At 40.8% G+C, this 22,407-nt stretch overlaps 3 protein-coding genes across 9 annotated transcripts in view; all 3 read right to left on the reverse strand.

Moving 5' to 3' along the window:
• Positions 1-2,744, reverse strand: part of MYCBP (MYC binding protein) — a 7,151-nt gene extending 4,407 nt beyond the window's left edge. For both annotated transcript variants that reach the window (XM_059377339.1, XM_059377340.1), the window contains exons 1-2: positions 2,636-2,744; positions 2,368-2,440 (exon numbers count right to left, since the gene is read on the reverse strand). In XM_059377339.1, coding sequence (XP_059233322.1) covers positions 2,368-2,440; positions 2,636-2,719 — 157 coding nt within the window. In that variant the 5' untranslated portion in view covers positions 2,720-2,744. The remainder of the gene's footprint in view (positions 1-2,367; positions 2,441-2,635) is intronic.
• Positions 2,745-3,450: 706 nt separating this feature from the next.
• Positions 3,451-5,492, reverse strand: GJA9 (gap junction protein alpha 9). Its single transcript, XM_059377341.1, has one exon. It carries the CDS (start codon positions 5,490-5,492, stop codon positions 3,948-3,950), a length of 1,545 nt encoding a protein of 514 aa, XP_059233324.1. The 3' UTR covers positions 3,451-3,947.
• RHBDL2 (rhomboid like 2) overlaps positions 5,477-22,407 on the reverse strand; it is a 55,895-nt gene continuing 38,964 nt past the window's right edge. For 4 of the 6 annotated variants that reach the window (XM_059377348.1, XM_059377347.1, XM_059377344.1 and 1 more), the window contains 4 exons: positions 20,313-20,413; positions 17,766-17,826; positions 13,296-13,357; positions 11,767-12,332 (listed from right to left, as the gene is read on the reverse strand). In XM_059377348.1, coding sequence (XP_059233331.1) covers positions 12,153-12,332; positions 13,296-13,357; positions 17,766-17,826; positions 20,313-20,413 — 404 coding nt within the window. In that variant the 3' untranslated portion in view covers positions 11,767-12,152. Of the gene's footprint in view, positions 5,588-11,766; positions 12,333-13,295; positions 13,358-17,765; positions 17,827-20,312; positions 20,414-22,407 lie in introns of those variants that run through there. The other 2 variants (XM_059377346.1, XM_059377345.1) reach the window with 2 other exon arrangements.

Here is a 22,407-nt window from a genome sequence, read left to right on the forward strand (position 1 = left end):
CCTTTTCTACCTCTTCTTCCCCACCCCACTTCTTTCAGCTTCTAAACTTCTGTCTGTGGTACTATGAGGTTGATAATTACAGAACATAATGTAAATGTCAAGTTTCCTGTGCTTTTCTATAGATGAAATATACTTCCTTTTAATCAGATAAGAACTCAATAGCTGGTGTTTCCCTTTTTGCCTTAGCAGGAGGGATTTTTAGAGGTTGATGTACTCAAAATAACTCAAATGCTTCTTTTTCCATATGACTTATCTTTATCTTTAGCCGTCCTTTAGTGTGTTAATGTTAGAAGCCGTTTCAGATCCTCTTGGAAATATGCTGTATTACCTTTTCTACCTCTTCTTCCCCACCCCACTTCTTTCAGCTTCTAAACTTCTGTCTGTGGTACTATGAGGTTGATAATTACAGAACATAATGTAAATGTCAAGTTTCCTGTGCTTTTCTATAGATGAAATATACTTCCTTTTAATCAGATAAGAACTCAATAGCTGGTGTTTCCCTTTTTGCCTTAGCAGGAGGGATTTTTAGAGGTTGATGTACTCAAAATAACTCAAATGCTTCTTTTTCCATATGACTTATCTTTATCTTTAGCCGTCCTTTAGTGTGTTAATGTTAGAAGCCGTTTCAGATCCTCTTGGAAATATGCTGTATTAAAATTAAATTAAATATGTATAAAGTACCCGTGTTTGAAACTGAAAATCAAATTTTAAATAGGTCACATCAGTAGAGACATTATGCTAAATTCTCTGATATTATTTAGGAGACCGTAAATCCACAGAGATTGAGAAGTCAGATGCCAGTAGATGTGAGCAAGGGAAAAGGAGCCTTCAGGGGTTTCCAATCTCGCGAGGGAAGATCCATGTACGGCCACAAGGCTGTTACTTCCCACCAAGGTCATTTATCTGTCTTCTAACATTCTTTTACTCTGTCCAGCCACTCTGGCCTCCTTGCCTTCCTGGAATGCTTGACATCACATATCATCCAGATCTCTGCTCAAATGTTACTTCTTGAGACCTTCCCCCATCACACCTTATAAATGGCACACCCGTTGTTCTTTATCCCCTTTGCTGTGTTTTTATTCATAGAATTTCCCACTGGCTGGCACTATGTATTATCTGTCTCCTCCAAATAGAATATAAGGTCATTTAGAGCAGGGGCTTCCCCCCACCCCACTGCTGTATCCCCAGTGCCTGGAACAGAGACCTTAATAAAATGATGAAAGTTAATTAACTTACGGAGTGTTTGTTTTTTTTTTTAAAGGGGAGGGGTCAATGAAATTGAACCTTCTGTGACACTTCAGGAGAGGACAGAGCACAGCACTTTCATAGAATACTCCTATCATGTTTGCTGAAATTTAATTGCAAAGAGATAAAGAAACTGGTACCTGAACCTAAGGTTGGTAGCAATTCAGAATTCTCAGCCCATACATGGGAATTAAAAGTCCTGCTTTCTGTTAAGACCCAGAGTTAATCTCCCAGAATTTTCTCCTAACCTTTGCTTCCGGCCAAGAGCAGTTACCAAATTAATTCCCACACACTTCTCATGTGGAGCCAGTCATCATCCCTGACAGCTCTTCTGTTCTACACCCTTGAAAGTCCTAGCCAATGAGCTGAATGATACATAGCTGACATTCACATTATTGCTGAGCTAATGAAGTAAGCAGTACCCCAGCTATCTCTTGGAACTCTCCAGTTTGAAGCTCCTTATTCATCTTAAGTCTTGAATCCCCTTGGAGAAAGAGATACAGTGTAATAGCTTCCATCTTAAAAAGTGTAAACAATATAACCATTTTCATGTGCCCTCAAGCTCTTTAAACTGTAATTCTACTTATGAAATCTGCACAGAGTAGGAATTGGTATAGCCTACGAAAGTGGGGGTTGAAAAACCGCAGCCAGACTGACTATGAATCGCCTACTTTGGGGATTGAGTTCACTTAGTTATTTTATAAGCAACTTTGAAATCAGGTAATTTTCCCACTGGCCCTTTGTTCGAGGGGAAAATGCTTCTTTACATAATTTTGACTTCGCAAAAACTGTAAGGAGAGAGGAATTGGGATTTCAAGGTCTTTAGCAAACGTGCTCGCTGCGACCGCTCGAGGCAAGGCAACGGAAGTCGGAGGGACTTTGCAACAGCTGCAAGAGTTTCACTCCGCCCGGAGAGCGGTAGTGTGAGCGAGGCTACCCCAACTCCGGTGCCGTCCGACAGCCAGACGTGCGCCAATGCCTGCTGAACCCCGAGGCCCACCTAGCTGGACCCCAGACAGATCCCACCTGTTCCCCTTCTTTCCCTACGCCTTGGCCCGTCGGGGGCTCAGCGCCAAAGAGCACGGCGTGGACACGAAGAACCCTCTCCTAGCCCATGCTCACCCTTAGTCAGCGTGTCCAGCACCCCCGACTTCTCCAAGTACCTCCGGAACTGCTCGCGCTTCGAGTCGGCGGCCTGAGGAGACACGGCGGGTCAGTGGCCAAAGCCCAGGGGCCGGAGCAGGAAGAAGGCGCTGGGAGTCCGGCAACCCCGCCTCCGCCTCGCTACCTCAGGCCCCCAAAACCTGCGCGCGCGCCCCCATTCCCACCCTCAGCCGACCAGCGGCTGGCTACCGCCCGCACGCCCCCAGCCACGCCGCGCCCCCCTCACTTTGTAATGGGCCATAGTGACAGCGGCAGCGGCGTAGCTGGCGCCCGAGACCGTGGCTGGCGGGCTCTGAGCCGCACTGCTCATGCGCGGAAGGGCGCGCGCGCCTGCGTACTTGCGGACCACGGGCCGAGATCGCAGGGGTGTGGCCTGTTTTCATGACGACCAGGACGCTGTGAGTGCCCCATAGTGGGCTAAGCCGAGGGAGGCTGCGTACGCCCGCCTCTCTGCTCCCGGAGCAGCACCTCTCCTTCCTCTTCCGGTCCTTGCCGCGATTCGGTTGCTTAGCGAGAGGCGAGGTTTTGGTAACTCCGGACTGGTGTCCAGGTGGGGCCAAAGATGGGCGTGGCTTGCGGAGGCCGGTAGCGCTGGGACTGGAGCCGGGTGGGATCTTCGGACACCTGTCTGGAGCAGACCTGGCTCAGCTGGGACCTCATTAGGTGTGGCAACCTATACAAGCCGGTTTCTTGGCTCTCATGCTGAAAAGGTGCGCACGACCGACGCCGGGCAACCCTTGGGTATGCAATGTCTGGAAAGGAGTTCTTAGACTCGTGTGTTTCTGCTCCCGCTCTTACTTTTGGAGTTCGTTTTGTGGCGGGCTTGATAGGGGCCTCTGGAGGATGGATGAGCGGAAGCGTACTAAGCTTTTGAGCGCTTAATGTGTGCCAAGCACTGTACTAAACACGTTTCTTATTTTAATTCTCATGCTATCCTTGTAAGGTGGGCAGTGTTAATAGAGTGGCGAAGTTAGAGGACCAGGGAGTGTAGAGCTACGACTCCAGCCTGGGTACTGAATCAAAATGCTATAAAGCCATCAATCTTTTTAAAATTTTATTTACTAGACAGCAATATTATCACTATACTCAGGAGACATCAGGTTGCAGTCAATAAAGAAATTAAATTAAGTCCCAGGGACAAACAATTGAACCATTGTCCAGAAATAAAAGATTAGCAAGTAGAAAGGAGAATTATGTAGAACAAGGACAGTCTCCTAAAGCTGTACTCCCTTCAGGGAAAAATCTGTTTCCAAACCATTAAGCCTCGATTCTGAACATGTGACTTTCCCAGAATCAGTTTTCATGAATTTTAAAGGAAGTCTCTGAAAAAGTAATTCTGATTTGGTAACTATGTCTTTGAGTTTAAAACTGCCCTTCACCATTCAGAATTAATCTCTTTGTCCTTTTTGAAATGGTTTTGCAGTTGTCTGCCTTAACAACGGGTCTTTAGGGCTACCCTTGTCTTGCCTGCACTCCACCACCACTAGGGTACTTCTGTGATAGCTTAATATGCAGAATGTCTAGAAGCCAACAGCTGTTCAGATCTGAAGGTCTGTGGGAGCCCGCCTACCAATGAGGTTGTTTGTCAGCAACCCCAAATGATTTGGAGGACAAGCAGTAGGATTATTGCAGCTTCTGACCAAATCAGATTCAAAGGACAATTGTCCCAAAGAAGCAGGAGTATCTGGAATGTCAAGTGACTGGCAGTCTCCCTGGGAAGGAGGAAGGGTGCTAATTGTGCCCTCTCTGAACTGGCCCTTCAGGTTTCCTTTAGGAGGTGACACCTGATTTTCATCTTCCTTAGAGGGACCCCATGTAGCACTAGGCCACAACTGTTCCCAGGCACAGTTAGCAGGTAGAGGGAAAGCTGTTTGGGATGACTGCCCCATGTGGTTGTCCAGATCTATAGCAACACCTGGAATAGAACAGTGACCTCTAGAGCAGTGGTTCCTTTTGCTGTCTTTGCAATCAATTTCTCTCTTTTCCCTTAATGGGTTACCCATTTCTTTTCTAAATATTTTATGAGTGTCTTCATTATTACATGAGCTGAAGTGTTGAAGATGACTACAGGTAGCGCTAAGTGTGTGCATCTCATCAGAAAGTACAATTTCTTGTTTATCCAAAACACATTTCTCATCATTTCCGCTGTGATTGTCAGGATCCACCTGAAATGCAGGTGAATTTAAACTAGGGCACACTGCTGTGTGTTTTTGCTTTTCCATTAACAGGTAATAATCAGGTGCAGAAGAGAGTCTCTTCAGTGAATTTGCAGATGCGCTCTGATACTTGGCAGGATTTTGTTTTGACTTGTTCGCAAAAAATTCATTATGCTCATCCTTCCATTTATATTGTCCCCAAAGCCCTCTTTTAATCTTTTTAAAACCTAGGTGGAAAATTTCTAGAACATTTAAGAGAAGCGAAACAGTGGCTATGGCTTGCATAAATAGTAGGAATATTGTCTTTTCTGTTGGTCTTGAGACAAAACAATCAATTATATTTGGACACGGGTGGCCATGGCATTTAAATAAAGGCTCTAAATGAAATCCATATAAAAGATACTGTCCAATCATGAACCCAACCTCAACCACGGAGCGAGTGAAAATGTGTACCACGTAAGTGCAAAGCAGTGTTCCTCTGAGTGGAGCTTTATTTAGTTTCCTTTGTTCCAGCTGACAAAGTTCTTGCTCCAGTCTCCTTCGGTCCCCAGGCATTTCAAACTCCACCCCCTCCAGTGCTCCTCTCAGTTGAGCTTTCTTCCTCTGCCTCTCTTTCTCCAGAACCCTCAGTCGGTATAAAGCATGGCCCATATAGACCAGGGATGGTGAAGACACAAATATCACTTGCAAAACCCAGTATCTAACAAGGGAGATAGGAAAGGCCTGGTCATAGCACACATTTCTGCAGCCAGGTTGTTCTGTATTACAGATGAAGCCAGACTGCTCGTCATTCCAGACATCCTCAGCTGCTACACCCAGAACAAGCATTCGAAATATGAACAGGATAGTGAGCCAGATCTTTCCAATTATGGTGGAGTGGATGTGAACTTCCTCCAGGATGCCTCCAAGGAAATTCCAGTTCCCCATGTTTATTTAGTCAGCCATCTTCACTCTGAACCCCATCAAATGGGAGACAGATAAATTCTTCCATTCTGAAGGACATGCTAATTCCTAAAGCAAACCTATGGCGAAAACATGAACAAAGCATCACTCTCTTCGTGTGCGGGTTACTCTCCTCTTTCCCTAGAGAACTGTGGTAATCTTAGCAAGAATTTTTTAAGCTATCAGGAATTTTTAATCACTTATGTTTAGACATCATAATTCAATGAAGAAAAAAAAAAGATAGCTGGAGGAGGCGTTGTATATATTCTCTATGAAGAATAGAACTCTAGATGGGGTGCTTGGCTGGCTCAGTCAGAAGAGCATGTGACTCTTGAACTGGGGGTTGTGAGTTTGAGCCCCATGTTGGGTGTAGAGATGACTTAAAATAAGTAAATAAAATTAAAAAAAAAAAAACAACTCTAGGACTCCCTATAAGAAAAGAGTCTTGTTATTGTTAGTTGAAGTTTATTGCTGTTTTACTTTAACTGAGAACTTTTGGGCAGGTTCCTAAAACTACTGATGTGATCTTATAAATCTCTCTATTAAGATTATATAAAAATTGGGACGCCTGGGTGGCTCAGTTGATTAAGCCTCTGCCTTCAGCTCAGGTCATGATCCTGGGGTCCTGGGATGGAGTCCCACATCGGGCTCCTTGCTCGGCAGGGAGCCTGCTTCCTCCTCTCTCTCTGCCTGCCTCTCTGCCTATTTGTGTGTACTCTCTCTCTCTGACAAATAAAATCTTAAAAAAAAAATTATAACCAAAGTCAGTGATCTTAAAATCTCATTTATACACAAAGGAAAATGAAAGTGTTTCATTTGATAATTCAGTAGGATACAGCACTTAATGAAAATCAGAGGAAACAGATCTGGCTCTTGCTATCAGAATTTAGATTTGTTTTTTAATCCATGTTTAAATGTCTAAATTCTCTTGGCTTTCTGACAGTTGTTGAGCACTTTCAGAAATCAGAAATTTCGGTAATATTTATGAATATTCATAAAATTCTTAATTAGCTATGAACAATTGTGTACATTTTTATCATCTTAAAATGAACTCCAGTTAACTAAGTAAAGCTTAAATTAAAAAAACAGAACTTCAAGATAAATACAAATAAAAAAAGAACTCCAGAAATTCTAAACTATTTTTGTCCTAGCAGAATGTTTTTAGATAGTTCTTGAAATAAACAGATGGCTGTGGTGGTGGTGGTATTATAGATATTTTCATTGTAACAATATTTGACCTACTTAGGACACATCGCTTGCTTTTATGGAAGGAACAGTGTAATAACAGAGCAAGTTATACTTTAGATGCTTGGATTATCAAGCAGTACATTCCATATTAAGGTAGAGATTCTAGTGTATCTAAGAGGAAATATATCCTACAGGAAAGATAAAAAGACAAGTGTTTTCATAACTTTCATTTAAAATATCAATGTGTGTACTATATCCCTTATATAAAGGGAAATGTTACACAGTTAAATACAATACTGGGATACTATAGCTAAACAATATATTCATCACAAAAACCTTATAAAAACCTTATTTGGTAGGAATATTGTTTCCCCAGTTTACAGATGAGGAGACTGAGGCACACCTAAATTATCCAAGGTTGGGGCAGCTGGGTGGCTCCATTGGCTAAACATCCAAGTCTCAATATTGGCTCAGGCCATGATCTCAGGGTTGTGGGTTCAAGCCTCACATCCAGCTCTACACTAAGCACAGCATCTGCCTGGTACTCTCTCTCCCTCACCCTCTGCCCTCCCCCAACCAAATGAATAAAATCTTTAAATTACCCAAGGTCACACAGCTGGAACTGGCATTGAAAATCAGTGTGGCTCTAAAGTCAGGTCCTGTTCTATTTTTCCTCTTTGGGTGCACTTAAGATTTGCATGAAAGAAACATGAAGAAATCATCTGTTTTCTCTTAAAGGTTTACTTAAATTAGGTATGTCAAATAGTGATAGTTTGGACTTTTTAAATAACTGATTTTAAAGTCTTTAGTTCCTTTTCTAAAGCTTCATACGATTGAAAAGATTTACAAAAGCATCAAACTTCTAAAAATTAGTTGTACTTCTGAGATAGAGAAAATTTCTATTTAACTTTATTATGTTAATAATAACATATTCTTTGATCCAACAATCCAAAACACTTTAAAGTATAAGCAATGGTATCATTCATGTTGTTCTTAATAATTGCAAATTGAATATGTCCAAAGTAATTATCACTACAAGAAAGGCAGTGTTGTACATAATAAATAATAGTGCATCTATAGTATGGTACTATGCAACCAGTAAAAATGATAAATATATACTAATATAAAAAAACATTTGATGGCGATTCACAGACCTGTACCCCTGGGGATAAAAATATATGTTTATAAAAAATTAAAAATTAAAAAAAAAGACATTTGATATATTGTTTCAGTTTATAAAATAGAACTGTATGACCCCATAATCATATATTTGTTTATATGTAGAAATGTGTAAGAAAAAGCCTAGAAGAAAATTCATCAAGGTATTAACTATGATTTAAAAAAAAAAACTAAAGATATTAAGTATGATAATCTCTGGGTGGTATAATTACAATTGACATTTTTTTTAATTACATGTATTTTAATTTGTTTTTACCATGAGCACTTCTATAATCACACACAGAAAAATTGTTTTTCCTTAAGATACAAAAGCATAGTATTTCCTGAAAGGAGCAGTAAATTAGCTACTAATCTTAAGTTCTGAAGCTTTCCTAAATGACATGAATACTAGTCTACAAAGACTCAATCCCACAGAATTCAGAAGCAAAGAATAAAAACATTTCAAACAACTCTTTGTTAATTTGCTAAAACAGAGATTAACACAAACCTGTTCAGATAAATCTGAGAAGCAAATCATGTTCTCTGAAGGTGTCCCTTCCCAGGTGTTGCAGGTATAGTGCAGTTCAATTCAATCTGAGTCAGCCATCTGCTAAAATTCATTTGTGCTCATTGTTCCTGCTCCTGAAACCACTCTGTCCAATAGAACTTTTGCAACAATGCTGAAACAGACTCCCTCTGCACTGTCCAATAAGGTAGTCACAAGCTACCATAGAGCCATTGGGCACTTGCATCATGACTTGTGTAACACAGGAACTGAGGGGTTTTTATCTTATTTAATTTTAATTAAAATTTAAGAGCTGCATGTACCTTCTGGCTACTTTATTGGATGGGATAAATAAAGAATATTTCCAGTATGTCTAATAACATAGCAGTTTAGAAGACTAAAGTTCTGAGCCCCAAATTAAGCTGAATAGATGGTTCCTCTATAATTCAGAGACGTCAAATTGAAAACACCAGATGTTCGTATGCTTTTTTTTTGTAGTAATTTTGCCCCCTGGGGAGCCCAATTAGATATCACTGTTTTGGGTAATGTGAACCATGTTTCTAGTACTGAAAACTCTTTCTGACTAAAAACAGTTTCTTTTTTATTTATTTATTTGAGAGAGAGAGCATGATGGGGGGAGGGTCAGAGGGTGAAGCAAACTCCCTGCTGAGCAGGGAACCTGATGTGGGATTTGATCCTGGGACTCCAGGATCATGACTGGAGCTGAAGGCAGTCACTTAACCAACTGAGCCACCCAGGCACCCCTAAAAAAGTTTTCATAGTTAGATGAATTCTGTTTCTCTGTCTAGTTTTCTGTTAGGACAATTAAATTTCCATTTAGGTCATTAAAGTTCTCTCTTCAGAGCTAGTGACCTGATGGGTTGGCCATGACCGATGACTATTTCTTCTCTGAGCTTTTGTTTTTTTCCCTTAAGATTTTTTATTTTTAAGTAATCTCTACTCCCCAACATGAGGCTTGAACTCAGAACTCTGAGATCAAAAATGGCAGGCTCTTCAGCCGGAGCCAGCCAGACACCCCTTCTCTGGGCTCTTTGCCAATTAACAGATACTTTTCAGATTAAATGCAACTATTTTACAGGGGAAAATTATACATTTATATTCATATATTTGTATATTATATGTTACATAGGTGTAATATATACATTATACATAAACTATTAATAAACTTGAAAAACACTAAGCCTCATTAGTAGTTAGATAAATACAAATTTAAAGGAAGTATTATTTTTTCACTATCAAAATGCAGATTTTTTTCAAAGATTTACAGTATCTGCTTTTGGTAAAAGTATAAGGAAACTTACTATCACCTGCTGTCAGTAAGAATGTAAGTGGATGCAGCTACTTAAAAGGCAGTTTAAATCTATCAAAATTAACAGCATTTCTGCTTCTGGATGCTTAAAATATTCATTGAGCAAACATACTCAAAGGTATCCTGCACCTAGGAAGTGCACATAACACTGTTGATAATAACACAAAATCAGCAACAGTGTCCAGTAGAGGCGTGGTTAAATAACCACAGTACATCTTTATCATCCCGCAACTCAGAGAATGGAAGTCTCTAACATCACATTGTAGAGCAAGTTACAGAGCCGCACCCCTAGTATAATCTCATTTATGCTGTTAAAATTTAACAGTTCATATGTATGAACTGTATACATATGTATGAACATATACATAATATGTATATTTAATTAGAACAGAGATTAACCCAGATCTTTCTAAGTCGGGGTAAATCATTCTTATAAGTTATACCAGTCACCTTCAACTTGTTCTCTGAACTTGTCCCTTTGGGGATGCAGAGCAGGTTCAGTGCCATTTAGTACAGTGAGGGAGCCAGGCATCAACTCAAATCCATTTTCCTTTCTGCGCCTCGTGGGTAGAAAAAGATCTTCGAGAACATACCCCCAGCTGTTGACAGCAGTCATCACCAGGAAAAGGAGCAGGTTTGGGGTGGGAAGGTAAAAGAGACTCTTTCATTTAAGTTCTTGTTCAAATATTTGTTTAACCAAAAACATATGCATATTCTCATACTCAAAAAACTTTTTTTTTAAACAAATCTCAGATCAGTTTTTCTCAAAATGCTGACATAATACTTGGCATATATCTAAGTAAGTATGTATGCTCCTTTCAGAAAACAGCAACATGTTTAGATAGGTGTTCAAAAATAAAACATGTCAATGATGAAAGAAAAACATTGTATTTCCTGTGTTCAGATAGCCCAAAACTACTATTTTGGATAAAGGGTGACCAAGGCACCTGGGTAGCTCCTTGGTTAAATGTCTGACTCCATCATAGCTCAGGTCTTGATCTTAGGGTTGTTGAGTTCAAGCCCCATGTTGGGCTCCATGCTGCATGGAGCCTACTTTTTTTTTTTTTTTTCTTTTTTGAAAGGGGGAGAGAGAGAGTGCAAGGGGTGAGGAGGAGCAGAGGGACAGGGAGAGGGAGAATCCCGAGCAGGCTTCATGCTGAGCTCAGAGCCCGCTGCAGGGAGGGAGGAGGGGGAAGGGGGAGGGCACAGGGCACAGTCCTGTGACCCTGAGATCATGACCTGAGCTAAAATCAAGAGTGAGCCACCCAGGTGCCCAGACATGGAGCCTACATTTTAAAAAAAAAAAGAAAAAGGGCGCCTGGGTGGCTCAGTGCGTTAAGCCGCTGCCTTCGGCTCAGGTCATGATCTCGGGGTCCTGAGATCGAGTCCCGCATCGGGCTCTCTGCTCAGCAGGGAGCCTGCTTCCCTCTCTCTCTCTCTCTGCCTGCCTCTCCATCTACTTGTGATTTCTCTCTGTCAAATAAATAAATAAAAAAATAAAAAAAAAAGAAAAAAAAAAGGCTAACAGTCTGGGTTCTATAATAAGAAAGGAGACAGGCTTCTCAGCTTTCAGATTTGACATTTTACCTTTTGTAAATAAATCCTACCCACTCCCAGGAGAGCCACTAGCCATGTAAAGGATGAGAATCCAGAGTCCGGGATTGCACCAGAAAGCTAGTTCTAGGTTCCTCAGGATCCTAGACACACTTCTTGAATCTTAAACTGGCAGTCCGGAAAATTTTCAGTCTCCTTTTATAAGATATTTCTAGCATCTATGATGCACTCACAGAAATGTTTGTTCTGTCCTCCTATGATACTCTCAGCTTTCAGTATTTGGGGAACATAGCCTCATTAGAGGAGGAGAGAGTGGGCTTTCGAGTCATTACCAACCTTTAAATCAGTGCCCTCTTAGACAAGTTACTTGATTTTTTTTTTTTAATGATTTTCCATGTGGTCCTCTCTAGATAGAGTAATAGCCACCTCGCTGGGTTGCTGAAAAGATGAGCAATAATGTATATCAAGCACCTCAAACAGTGGTCTGTCCACCCGCAACAGTGACAGAAAGTGATTATCAATAGTCTGGCACAGGTATGAAAAGTTTTTATTATCAGCACAGTACAGTATTTGTGAATTCTATCAAACAGTCTCTACAACATACCCTCTAAGGAGAGCAAGTCTCATTTAGATACATATGATGCACACCATGAGTCTGGAAAGAGCCAATCCCTGCTTTTTCTATCCCTTCCCTTTTCTCTCTTCCTTTTCCCTCCTCTGCGTTCAGAAGCCCCTTCCCTAAACCCTAACCCCTTTTGTAAACAGTCTTTGCAACTGAGGACATCGGTGGTGTTCTGACCTCTTTAAAAAAAAATGTTAGTATTTGCAAGGACTTCTTGGTCTCTTCATAGACTTCAGTTTTTTTCCAGATGGCTCTTTGCATTCCTTGGTTTATATATCATGAGGCAGTTCAGTTTGCTGGGGATAGGAAAATGTTGAAAAACACGGCAAATAAGACACAAGCGAAATAAGCTGCAATTGCTATCCAGAACCTTGGGTCCTTCAGCAGAGCCTTATCAAAGCAGCTAAACACAGTGTAACCTATGGACATTCCAGCGAATCCACCTGCAACATGGGCTGCAAAAGACACCTTGGGAGGAAAAGGGGAGACATGAAAATAAGCGAAGAAAATGCTAATTGCATATTTCAGTTGCGTCCCTCTTCCTAAAAGACACATACCATCAGAGTCAACAAGAGTCTTAAAAGCCTGAAGGACAAGGAGGTACGCGAAAAAGAGACCCAGAACTCCCATGTGCACAGAGAGGAGATGTTCTGAAACCATGCTGAGCTTAAAAAATGTCATTTCATCCACACTCCGAATGCACAGGACCGAGACATTCTTTCTCACTCATTCTCTGTCACCATCACATTCAGGATGGTCCTGTATAATGTCAAGAGGAGGTGTTCCATGACCACGGGGGATCTCTGTAGGAGCCACATCTAACCCCACATAAATGGAATGTCAGAATGAAAACACGGATGACAGAGACACACGTATGCCAGCAGAAACTACCCAATTCAAAGACTAATAAGAAAACTCTGTCGTTTTGTTTTTGTTTTTGTTTTTGTTTTTGTTTTATCTTGCAAAATCATCTGGACCAAATTTTCATTGCTGTTTTCCAGGTGCAGAGAAGTTAGAGTCAGCAATCAGGGCTCTGAGAGAGTTAAGTGAAAAGGATAATCCAAAAATCTGATTTCTTCAGGAATCTGTTCACCTTCCACTGAAAAGCGTGACTGCCCTAAATCACAGAATTGTTGCCCCTATTTGATGACCCTTTTGGCTACTGATATGATAGCTGAACAAGTTCTTATTAAAAAATAATAAATGAGGGGCACCTGGGTGGCTCAGTGGGTTAGGCCGCTGCCTTCGGCTCAGGTCATGATCTCAGGGTCATGGGATCGAGTCCCGCATCGGGCTCTCTGCTCAGCAGGGAGCCTGCTTCCCTTCCTCTCTCTCTGCCTGCCTTTCCGTCTACTTGTGATTTCTCTCTGTCAAATAAATAAATAAAATCTTTAAAAAATAATAATAATAATAATAATAAATGAAACTCACCGGTGACCCGTCCACAGGGACAAAGAACCTTCTGTAGAGAGCAAATCCCATATCTGACCCAACTAGAAAGAAAAACAAATTGATGAAGACCCAGGACCACCAGAGCAATACACCAGATGTTTTGGGTTCTCTTCTAGTAATGGTAGCAGCTAACATTTATGGAGACTCACTCTGCCAGGTGCTATTATAAGAGCTTTAAGAGTATCAATTTGTGGGGATGCCTGGGTGGCTCAGTCCATTGGGTGGCTGCCTTCGGCTCAGGTCATGATCTCAGGGTCCTGGGATCGAGTGCCTCATGGGGGGGGGGGGGTCCTTGCTCCGCAGGGGGCCTGCTTCTCCCTCTGCCTCTGCCTGCCATTCTGCCTGCCTGTACTCTATCTATCTGACAAATAAATAAAATCTAAAAAAACAAAAAGTATCAATTTGCTAATCCTCATAAGGACTCTATGAAATGAATATACCATTATCCCATGTGACAGATTGATTCATCCCACCTGTATTTGGTGGTTATCCACTATGTGCCAGGCACTATTCTAGGGGGCAGAGATACTGCAGTGAACAGATGAGACAGCTCTGCCTCCTGGAGCTGATGGTCTCGTTCCGGGAGGCACACAAATTATTAAAACATAAAACGTGCAGTACAGCAAATGGCACTAAGTGCTCCATCAAATGGGCAAAATGCAGAGAGGAAGGAGGATAAGGAACGCTGGGAGTAGGGTGTGATTTTTTAATAGAGTCAAGGACAATCTCACTGAGAATATGACATGTGACAGAGATAAGAGAGCAAGCGATGCTGTCCTCTGAAGTAAGAGTCTTCCAGGCAGTGGGAAGAGCAAGTGCAAAGTCCCTGTGGCAGGAATGTGCCCGATGTGCTGGAGGAAGACCAGAGCAGCTGAGCTGGCTGAGTAGTTGGTTTTCAAAGTCTGGTTTCCTGCCCCTCCCAAGAGCAGCAGCAAACATTCACCTGGAACTTATTATAAATTAAACTTCTCAGGCTCACCCTAGAATTATTGAACCAGAAACCCTGAAGATGAGGCTCAGGAGTCTATGTTTTAACAAGACCTCAGGTGATTATGGACTGCAGTTGGGGATAAAATGTTAGGCGAGGAGCAGGGGACAAATCACGTAGGGGCTTTATGGGCCAGTGTAAAGACTTTGGCTCCAAGTGGTAGGAAACCTTTGAAAGCTTTGGAGCACACAAGTGATATGATTCAACTTATGTTTTGGTGGTGGTGGTTGTTGTTGCTTTAAGATTTTATTTATTTGCTAGAGAAAGAGAGAGAGGACAAGCAGGGGGAGCAGCAGGCAGAGGGAGAAGCAGGGTCCCCCACTGAGCAAGGACCCTGATGTGGGACCCTGGGACCCTGGACCCTGGGATCACAACCTGAGCCGAAGGCAGCTGCCTTAACGGACTGAGCCACCCAGGTGTGTACCTCGACGTCTGTTTTTGAAAGATCATTCTGGCTGCTATACAGGAAGGAGTGTAAGAGACCAAGGACGAGAGCAGGAGACCAGCTAGATCACAGGTATGATATCCATCCAAGTGAGGAATGACGGTGGCATCTTATCCATAAGGAAAACAAAACACAGGAGGTAAGTACTTGTCCAAGGCCACCCAGCTCAGAGGCAGGGACAGGATTTGAACCTTAAGAAGTCTGACCATGGAGGCTCCCCTCTCACCTACCACACTAACTGCCTCTAAGTACACCAGAGCACTGATGACAGGCCAAGAAAAGAGATGAGTCCATACTTTCCAATGGAACATCAAGAGCCAGAACTCAACCTTCTTCAAATAAGGCAGACCCATGATGCCAAAGGAGTTTCCAGGACTTCTTGGCCTAGAAGAACTCCACCTTCCACGTGGCCTATACTTGGAAACATCTCGTGCAGCTGTCACATTCCACACCCATCCCTCAACTCCCTGTGCTCCACTTAGTGGAGCCTCCGTGTCCTCGGAGATGGAAAGACCTAGTCCTTGCCTTTGGGGAAACAGCATCAGGGCCATGTGCTGTGGCTGGTTTCCCTTTCAATACTGTATTGATTGATGTTCAAGTGACTAGACGGGAATTGAGGTCGAGGAAGTACTCAATATTAATTTAATTGTGAATGACTGTTACACAACGTGCTGGATAAATGCATCTGAGTTGTATCTGCAGCCATCATTTGGATTTCCTAGTCCTGTGTAAATAAATACACAACAGAGGTAGAACTAGGAAAGTTCTTACTGGAAAAAGTTATTCTGGCCTCGTCGTCCACAGAACAAGGCCTCCTTTCAAAAAGTTCTTGTAACCCTTAGCACATCCATTCCTCCAACTTCTTGCTCTCTTGTCATGCCCTTTCTATATCTCTCTGCCCGACTCCTCCTGCTTCCTGGGAGAGTTTGCTTCTCCATCTGCTGCAGTGTCTACACTGGGACATGTCTTCCCACCCGAAAAGAAGCTTCTTTTCCAATAAACCAAGTTATTGTCCTTGCTAAAAATTTGACACTGATTTTTAAGAGAGTTGCCTTTATAAGGATTTTTTTTTTTTTTGGAAGGGTGAAAATGTGATTTCATCTTTCAAAAACTCAGCTGCTTTTTCAGTAGATGCATGGAACAATAATGCTTAGGAAGGAAGGTTCATCAGGCCAATTGTCCTTCACAGTTAAGAAGAATATTTTACCTGTTTAACCAGTTAAAAAAAAAAAAACTATACACTTTCCCAAGGAAATGTGTTTAAAATAAAAATATACTGTATTTTGTTAATGTGGCATGTGTTGTAATTTGCCTTTTCTTCAATAATAGGTAAACCACAAAGCCGAAGAACTTTTAGAAATGGTCCATGCCAGGGAGTGGGAAAGGTTAACATTAACAGGTCTTAGCTGCTCTGTAAAAATAAAGTGACTTTATTACTTACCTCGGGAATGACATAATGTTACATAAACTATTTTTGGAGACTCCCTGTGCATAAGGAAAGGGTTTTTACTCCAACACTGAAGAGTATTAAAACCATTTTCCCATCAAGGGTTTGAGACTCATTTTACAAAGTCATTCATAATTACCCTAAAAGAAACAGACTGAAAACCAAGAAACGTGTGTGTGGCAACATGTTTTGGTCACAGGATTTGTCCCTTGGTCCCAGTGTGACACTTAACAGCCCAGGTGGCAGCTCTGCTCCACAGTGACTCTCACAACAGACATTTGCTGTCCTTTCTGTGCTCACAACTTTGCCTCACATTTTCAGTTTCTTACGGACAAAAATATTACATTGAGTATGTGTAACATATAAACAAGTCACTTACCTTCTCTCAAGATGAAACAGTGTTTTTACAGCTGAACTGTCCATAAACTGGATTTAGTCTCCTCAGAGGTAGTTGGCCCTATTCCCAGCAATGTGGATAACTGAACTCTTGATACCAATTAGCAGAACCATTTCTTCTTACCATGTGAATAGCCAAAATCTTAGGTTTTATCAAGCATTGCCTCCATCATGGCCTTCAAGAGGGACCCTACTGTCTCACCCCAGGGTCTGCCTTCTCCCCACACCCTCTATGTGGCTCCAGCTTCTGCAGAAGCAGATCAAAAAACACGAGTTAATAGTCCTGCCGTGGCTCTTTTTCTTCTACCCAGTGTGGCCTGCCACCACCCAAAATCTACCATGACGTTCAGACTCGGCTAAAGTTTCGCTTCCTCTCCAGACTGAGCATTCTTCCTAAACTCCTTCAGCATGTAATTCTCTGCTGTCATTCTTGGAGATTTCAAAAGCCACACTGGCCATCCTCCCAGTTCCTTGACCTCTCCGTTCCCTCACCCTCCGCTCCTGTCTTCAAGCCTCAGCCACTGCTCCATGCTTAGATCCTAGATCAGATTTTTTTCCCTTCATCTGAAAATGTATAAAGTGAGGAAGAGAACAGATCATGTCCGTGTTTTTCAAGCTTTCCTGTTTCAGACAATATCACATACAGAGTCCAATGTATGAGAAAAATCCAGTATATAAAACATAAATGAAGCTGTTGTGGTTAAAGTAGACAGACTACCTAAAGCTCTATCCTCTTGACTTCCCCCACTCCAGAAAGAAACAAAAAGCAGAAACTCATTACTAAGGCACCTCTAAAAACCCCCCCACAGGGGTGTGAAAACTCCTCCATTGACCTTTCTGCTTAGGGTTATGGAGCCAAAATTCTTTGTCACTCCCTGCCAGTATTTAGGAAAAGTGAGGCCCTCTGGAAGTCAAACTGATAAAGTTACAGGTGCGAAGTGTTCACAAAACAAATTGACTTATAATGGAACACCTGGGTGGCTCAGTGGCTCAGTGGGTTAAAGCCTCTACCTTCGGCTCAGGTCATTATCTCAGGGTCCTGGGATCGAGCCCCACATTGGGCCCTCTGCTCAGCAGGGAGCTTGCTTCCCCCTCTCTCTCTGCCTACCTGTGATCTCTGTCAGTCAAATAAATAAATAAAATCTTTAAAAACAAACAAACAAACAAACTTACTTATAAGGATGATGATCAGTAGTCTGACAATTCCGAGGGCAGGAATCATTTCTCGAAAATTCTTGCAAAGAGATAAATAAAAATAATGTAAGCCATCTATTGGCAAATGAAACCTCCACTGTACTCTCTCTTCACCTGCTTTTTCATTTAAAGTTTGAGTGTCAAGTATTTACAAAATAAAGCAATGCTCTCGAAGCACAGCTTTCAAATGTATTTGGGAAGTATAATGCTGGTGTACTTGAGAGCAAAAGAAATAGTTAATTCCTTTTAATTCCTAGTTAACTAGACAGGACTGTATTAGCAGGAAAAAAATCAAAATATAGGTAATGTGGAAATCAATACTTAACATGTCATGGGTAGAGATATGATAAGATAAGATAGATAGATGCTGTCAAATGAAGTCTGATGAAATATTTCTAAGGGTGTTTTGGTTAATATTCATTCAATACTTTATCCTCTTCCTTCCAAATAGGAGTTAGTTAAAATTTGAATATTATCTCAATTCTTTTAAAGAATTTCAAAAAAATTTAAAATATTGGGTAAAAAATAAAAAATAAAGTTTCATGTTAGCTTTGAAAAATCTCGGTCCAGGGGCACCTGGATGGCTCAGTCAGTTGAGTGTCCAATTCTTGCTTTCAGCTGAGGCCATGCATGATCTCGGGGTCATGAGATCAAGTTCCATGTAGGGCTCTGTGCTCAGCAGAGGAGTCTGCTTAAGATTCTCTCTCCTACCCCTCTCTGTTCTCTCTCTCTCTCTCCAAAATAAATAAATAAATCTTTTAAAAAGAAAATCTCAGTCCAGTTTACAGTATCCTCCCGTGTTACTAAAGAATTACTGAGTCTGGGGCACCTGGGTGGCTCAGTCGGTTAAGTGTCTGCCTTCAGTTCAGATCATGATCTTGGGATCCTGTGATCAAGCCCTCCATTGGGCTCCCTACTCAGTGAGGTGTCTGCTTCTTCCTCTCCCTCTCCCCCTCCCCTGGCTCATGCTCTCTCTCTCTCAAATAAATAAATTAAATCTTAAAAAAAAAAAAAAACTGAGTCAGACAGACATCTCTACTTTAATTTATTGAGTTACTTCTCCCTCCCCTTTCAATTTATTAATTCTCTTCCCAAAGAGTAAAGACACTGAAATATCCATGTTTACTTTAAATCAATTATTTTTAAACTGTTGGGGTCACAACCTATAATAAGAAACAATTTACATAAAAATCCAGTACACACATAAATCAAACAGTTTTACACGTAATACATACTGAATTTTTTTTTAATTTTTAATTTTTTAAAAAAATTTTATTAGTTTAAGTCAGCTCCATGCCCAATATGGGGCTTGAACTCAAGACCCCAAGATTAAAAGTCACATGCTCTGCCTACTTAGCCTGCCAGGTGCCCCTCTTTTTGTTTAATTTTTGGTCACAATTCCTTAAACTGTGTTCACAACCCACTAATGGGCTGCAATCCAAAGCCTGAAAAACATTTTTCTAAATAACTTCTATTTTTAGAATAGTTTTATAATTGCTTCCTATTTTCCTCCTAGGGTATTTTTTTTTTAAAGATTTGACTTATTTATTTGACAGAAAGAGACATAGCAAGAGAGAGAACACAAGTAGGGGGGATGGAGGAGGGAGAGGCAGGCTTCCCACTGAACAGGGAGCCCTATGCAGAAGGTTAATCCCAGGAGCCTGGGATCATGACATGAGCCAAAGGCAGACTCTTAATGACTAAGCCACCCAGGCAACCCCCCTCCTAGACTATTTATAAGTATACCATCGTGGGTCAAAGGGTTTCAGAGCTAGCCAAGATTTAACACTATAGTCTCTTTTAAAAAGTGGTTGACATTCTTATATACTAGACATTGACATATAAAATGGTATTTTGCATTTATCTATGAAAATTTAAAGCCTTGACCCAGTAAATCCACTTCTAGGAATTTATCCTACCAACATACACACACACACACAAACACACACACACACACGCGCACGCAAAAAGATAAATGTAAGAGAACAACATCCTTACAGTAAGAGAACAACATCCTTACAGCACTATCTACAAGTGTGAATAGGTAGAGTCACCCCACTTTTTTTTCATTGAAGGATTAAATCAGGATGCAGCTCTACAGTGTGCTGTGGGGCACTTGAAGAGACTGAAGTGGATTTCTGTGTACTGATATGGGTAAATGGAGTCAAGATAACTCTATGTTAAGACAAAGAACAGTATCTTTAAGAGCGGGTCCATTTTTGTAGTCAATTTTGTCAGGATTTTGAATACATCTAGAAAAAGATCTGAAAGGATGTATATCAAACTGTTAACAGATACTCTATTTGAGATTTTGACTATTATTCAGCTTAAAAAATTTTTTAGTATTCATCACCTTTGAGATCAGAAAAAAAAAATAAAGATAAAATATGAAAGGAAAATCCTGGTTCCTAAAAGGAAGATGAATGCTCAGTAAATATGACGAAGATTCCCTGATCCAAATACCAGTTATTCTTTAAAAGGAAAAAAAAAAAAAAGATCTGTAGATTCCATTCCCAAAGTTCTTACCACCAGAACATTCATAAAATAGCCTCCCATCAGAGCATAGACTCCTCCTGAAGCACCCACAAGATATTTGAGTGGGTCGAAAATGGAGCTGGCAAGGGACCCTAAAGAAATAAAACACAAAGGATCGCACATAAGAATCATGAAAAGATAAATCTTTCTAACCTAAGGCAGAAGTTGGGAAGATTGGGCCATTATCATATTAATAAGCAGCAAGTTTATTTTGTTTGTCCCTTCTGTACTATAAAAGTATAGCTATGTCACATCAATTTTTCTGAAATTAATTAAATGTTCAATATGAGGACAGTATAACAGGGACAAAGAGCATAAACTCTAGAGCCAAAATTACCAGGTGTGTGACTTGAGCAAGTTTCTTAATCTCTCTATGCCCTAGTTTCCCTACGTAAAGAGAATATTAATAGAACTTACCTCAGTGCATTGTCAGGGGAAGCGAATGAGTTATGTCCATCATGCTTAGAATGCTGCCTAACATGTATTATGTACTTAACTAACTATTGTTTCAAAATATTGCACATGTTTAGCCAAAACTATCAAAATACCTGAGACATTCCAACATCTTATGATCTAATGGCTGGCTTTCTCATGAAGTGAAGATGTGACCTCAAAACCCTTCTCAACATAGTATTCAATCAGATTCAAACAAGAGGAAATCTATTTGCCAACCCAATCTTAGATTGTCTGAACCAAAACAAGCCTTTAAAACCACCTTCTGCAAACTCTAAGATGATCTCTCTGTACTGCTTTGTTCTACTACTTAGTTTTTTGCTTTTAAGGCTCTCCTTCATTCCTTAGGATACAATGTAATACCTGCTTTGTGCCAGAAAGACAAAGTGGCCTTAGGAATTTTATAAACAAATGAGTAAACAAGTATAAGAAGCAGAATAAAACAACTACTATGATTTCTTAAATGTAATGAATTTGCTATGGAAGCACTTAGGAAGGAATTATTTTTTTCCCCCAGCAGAGAGGTGGAGGCCTTGCTCCACTGAGAAGGAGGATACAGCATTTTGATTAAACTCTAAAATATCTTTAAGATTTGTAAGGGAAGCAAAGGAGGGGAAAGGATTCAGGACTTAGGTAACTGGAAAAGTAAAGACACAGAGACAAAGGTATATGGGTGACTAAATATCAGTGAGTAGTCCAACAGATTGAGGGGATGGTCCTCAAATGTCAACCTTCTGACTAGGGCTCAAGTGGCTGCATCTTAATCATATGAGTAATTTATTTTTAAAACACATATGTACATGTCCACTTCTAGCCATGATGGAGTAACAAGGATAAGATTTTCTCTCCTGCTTGAAACAGCTAAAACCACTGGACAAAATATATGAAACAGTGATTCCAAGATACTGGACATAAGATAACAAAGGACAGTGAAACCTGATGGACAAGAAAGAAATGAAGTGAGCTATCTGATTGCGCAGCTTACTGCCTTGAAAGAAATTACAGGGTTCCCCCCAGGTAGCTCTCAGTTAACTTTAAGTTGATGAGATAGAGTTTCAAGTCCAGATAGTCCTAGGCAGCTAGAGGTTGCAAGACAGTGCACCAGAGAGAAAGGAGCAACAGACAGAACTCCAGAGAGGAGCACATGAGGAAATTACCTAAGCTAAAGAAAAAAACACCAGAAATGAATAGAGGGGAGAGCAAGTAGCTTTGCTCACCCAGCACAGAGAGGCCAAGTAACTTTCCAAACCAGAAAACTTCATAATTCATGGGGCATTGCATGAAGTAAACAGAAGGGTCCTACCCAAGCAGTGGGTATTAGCACTAAACATGACTCAAAAACACAGTTTCACCTAGAAAATCTTACCAGAAATTTTCAAACTACTTCCAAATAACTGTGTTTCAGAAAAAATTTAAGGGATATTTATAGGAATACAGTAATAACCACCATCCAAAGTTTAAATGTCTAGCATCCAAACAAAAATGGTCAGATATGCAAAGAAACAGGAAAATAGGACCGATAATAAAAAAATAAGTAAAATTTTAAAAATCAATTAAACCCCGAACTGACACAACTCTAAATTTTAGCAGATAATAGCAATAAATAATTATTACAACTATATTCTATCTGTTC

The sequence above is a fragment of the Mustela nigripes genome, chromosome 14 (genome assembly GCF_022355385.1).
Source record: "Mustela nigripes isolate SB6536 chromosome 14, MUSNIG.SB6536, whole genome shotgun sequence".
Classification (NCBI taxonomy): domain Eukaryota; kingdom Metazoa; phylum Chordata; class Mammalia; order Carnivora; family Mustelidae; genus Mustela; species Mustela nigripes.

Bases quoted from the DNA above. Each gene is read 5' to 3' on its own strand.
- GJA9 (XM_059377341.1), bottom strand. From the start codon at position 5,492: ATGGGGAACTGGAATTTCCTTGGAGGCATCCTGGAGGAAGTTCACATC.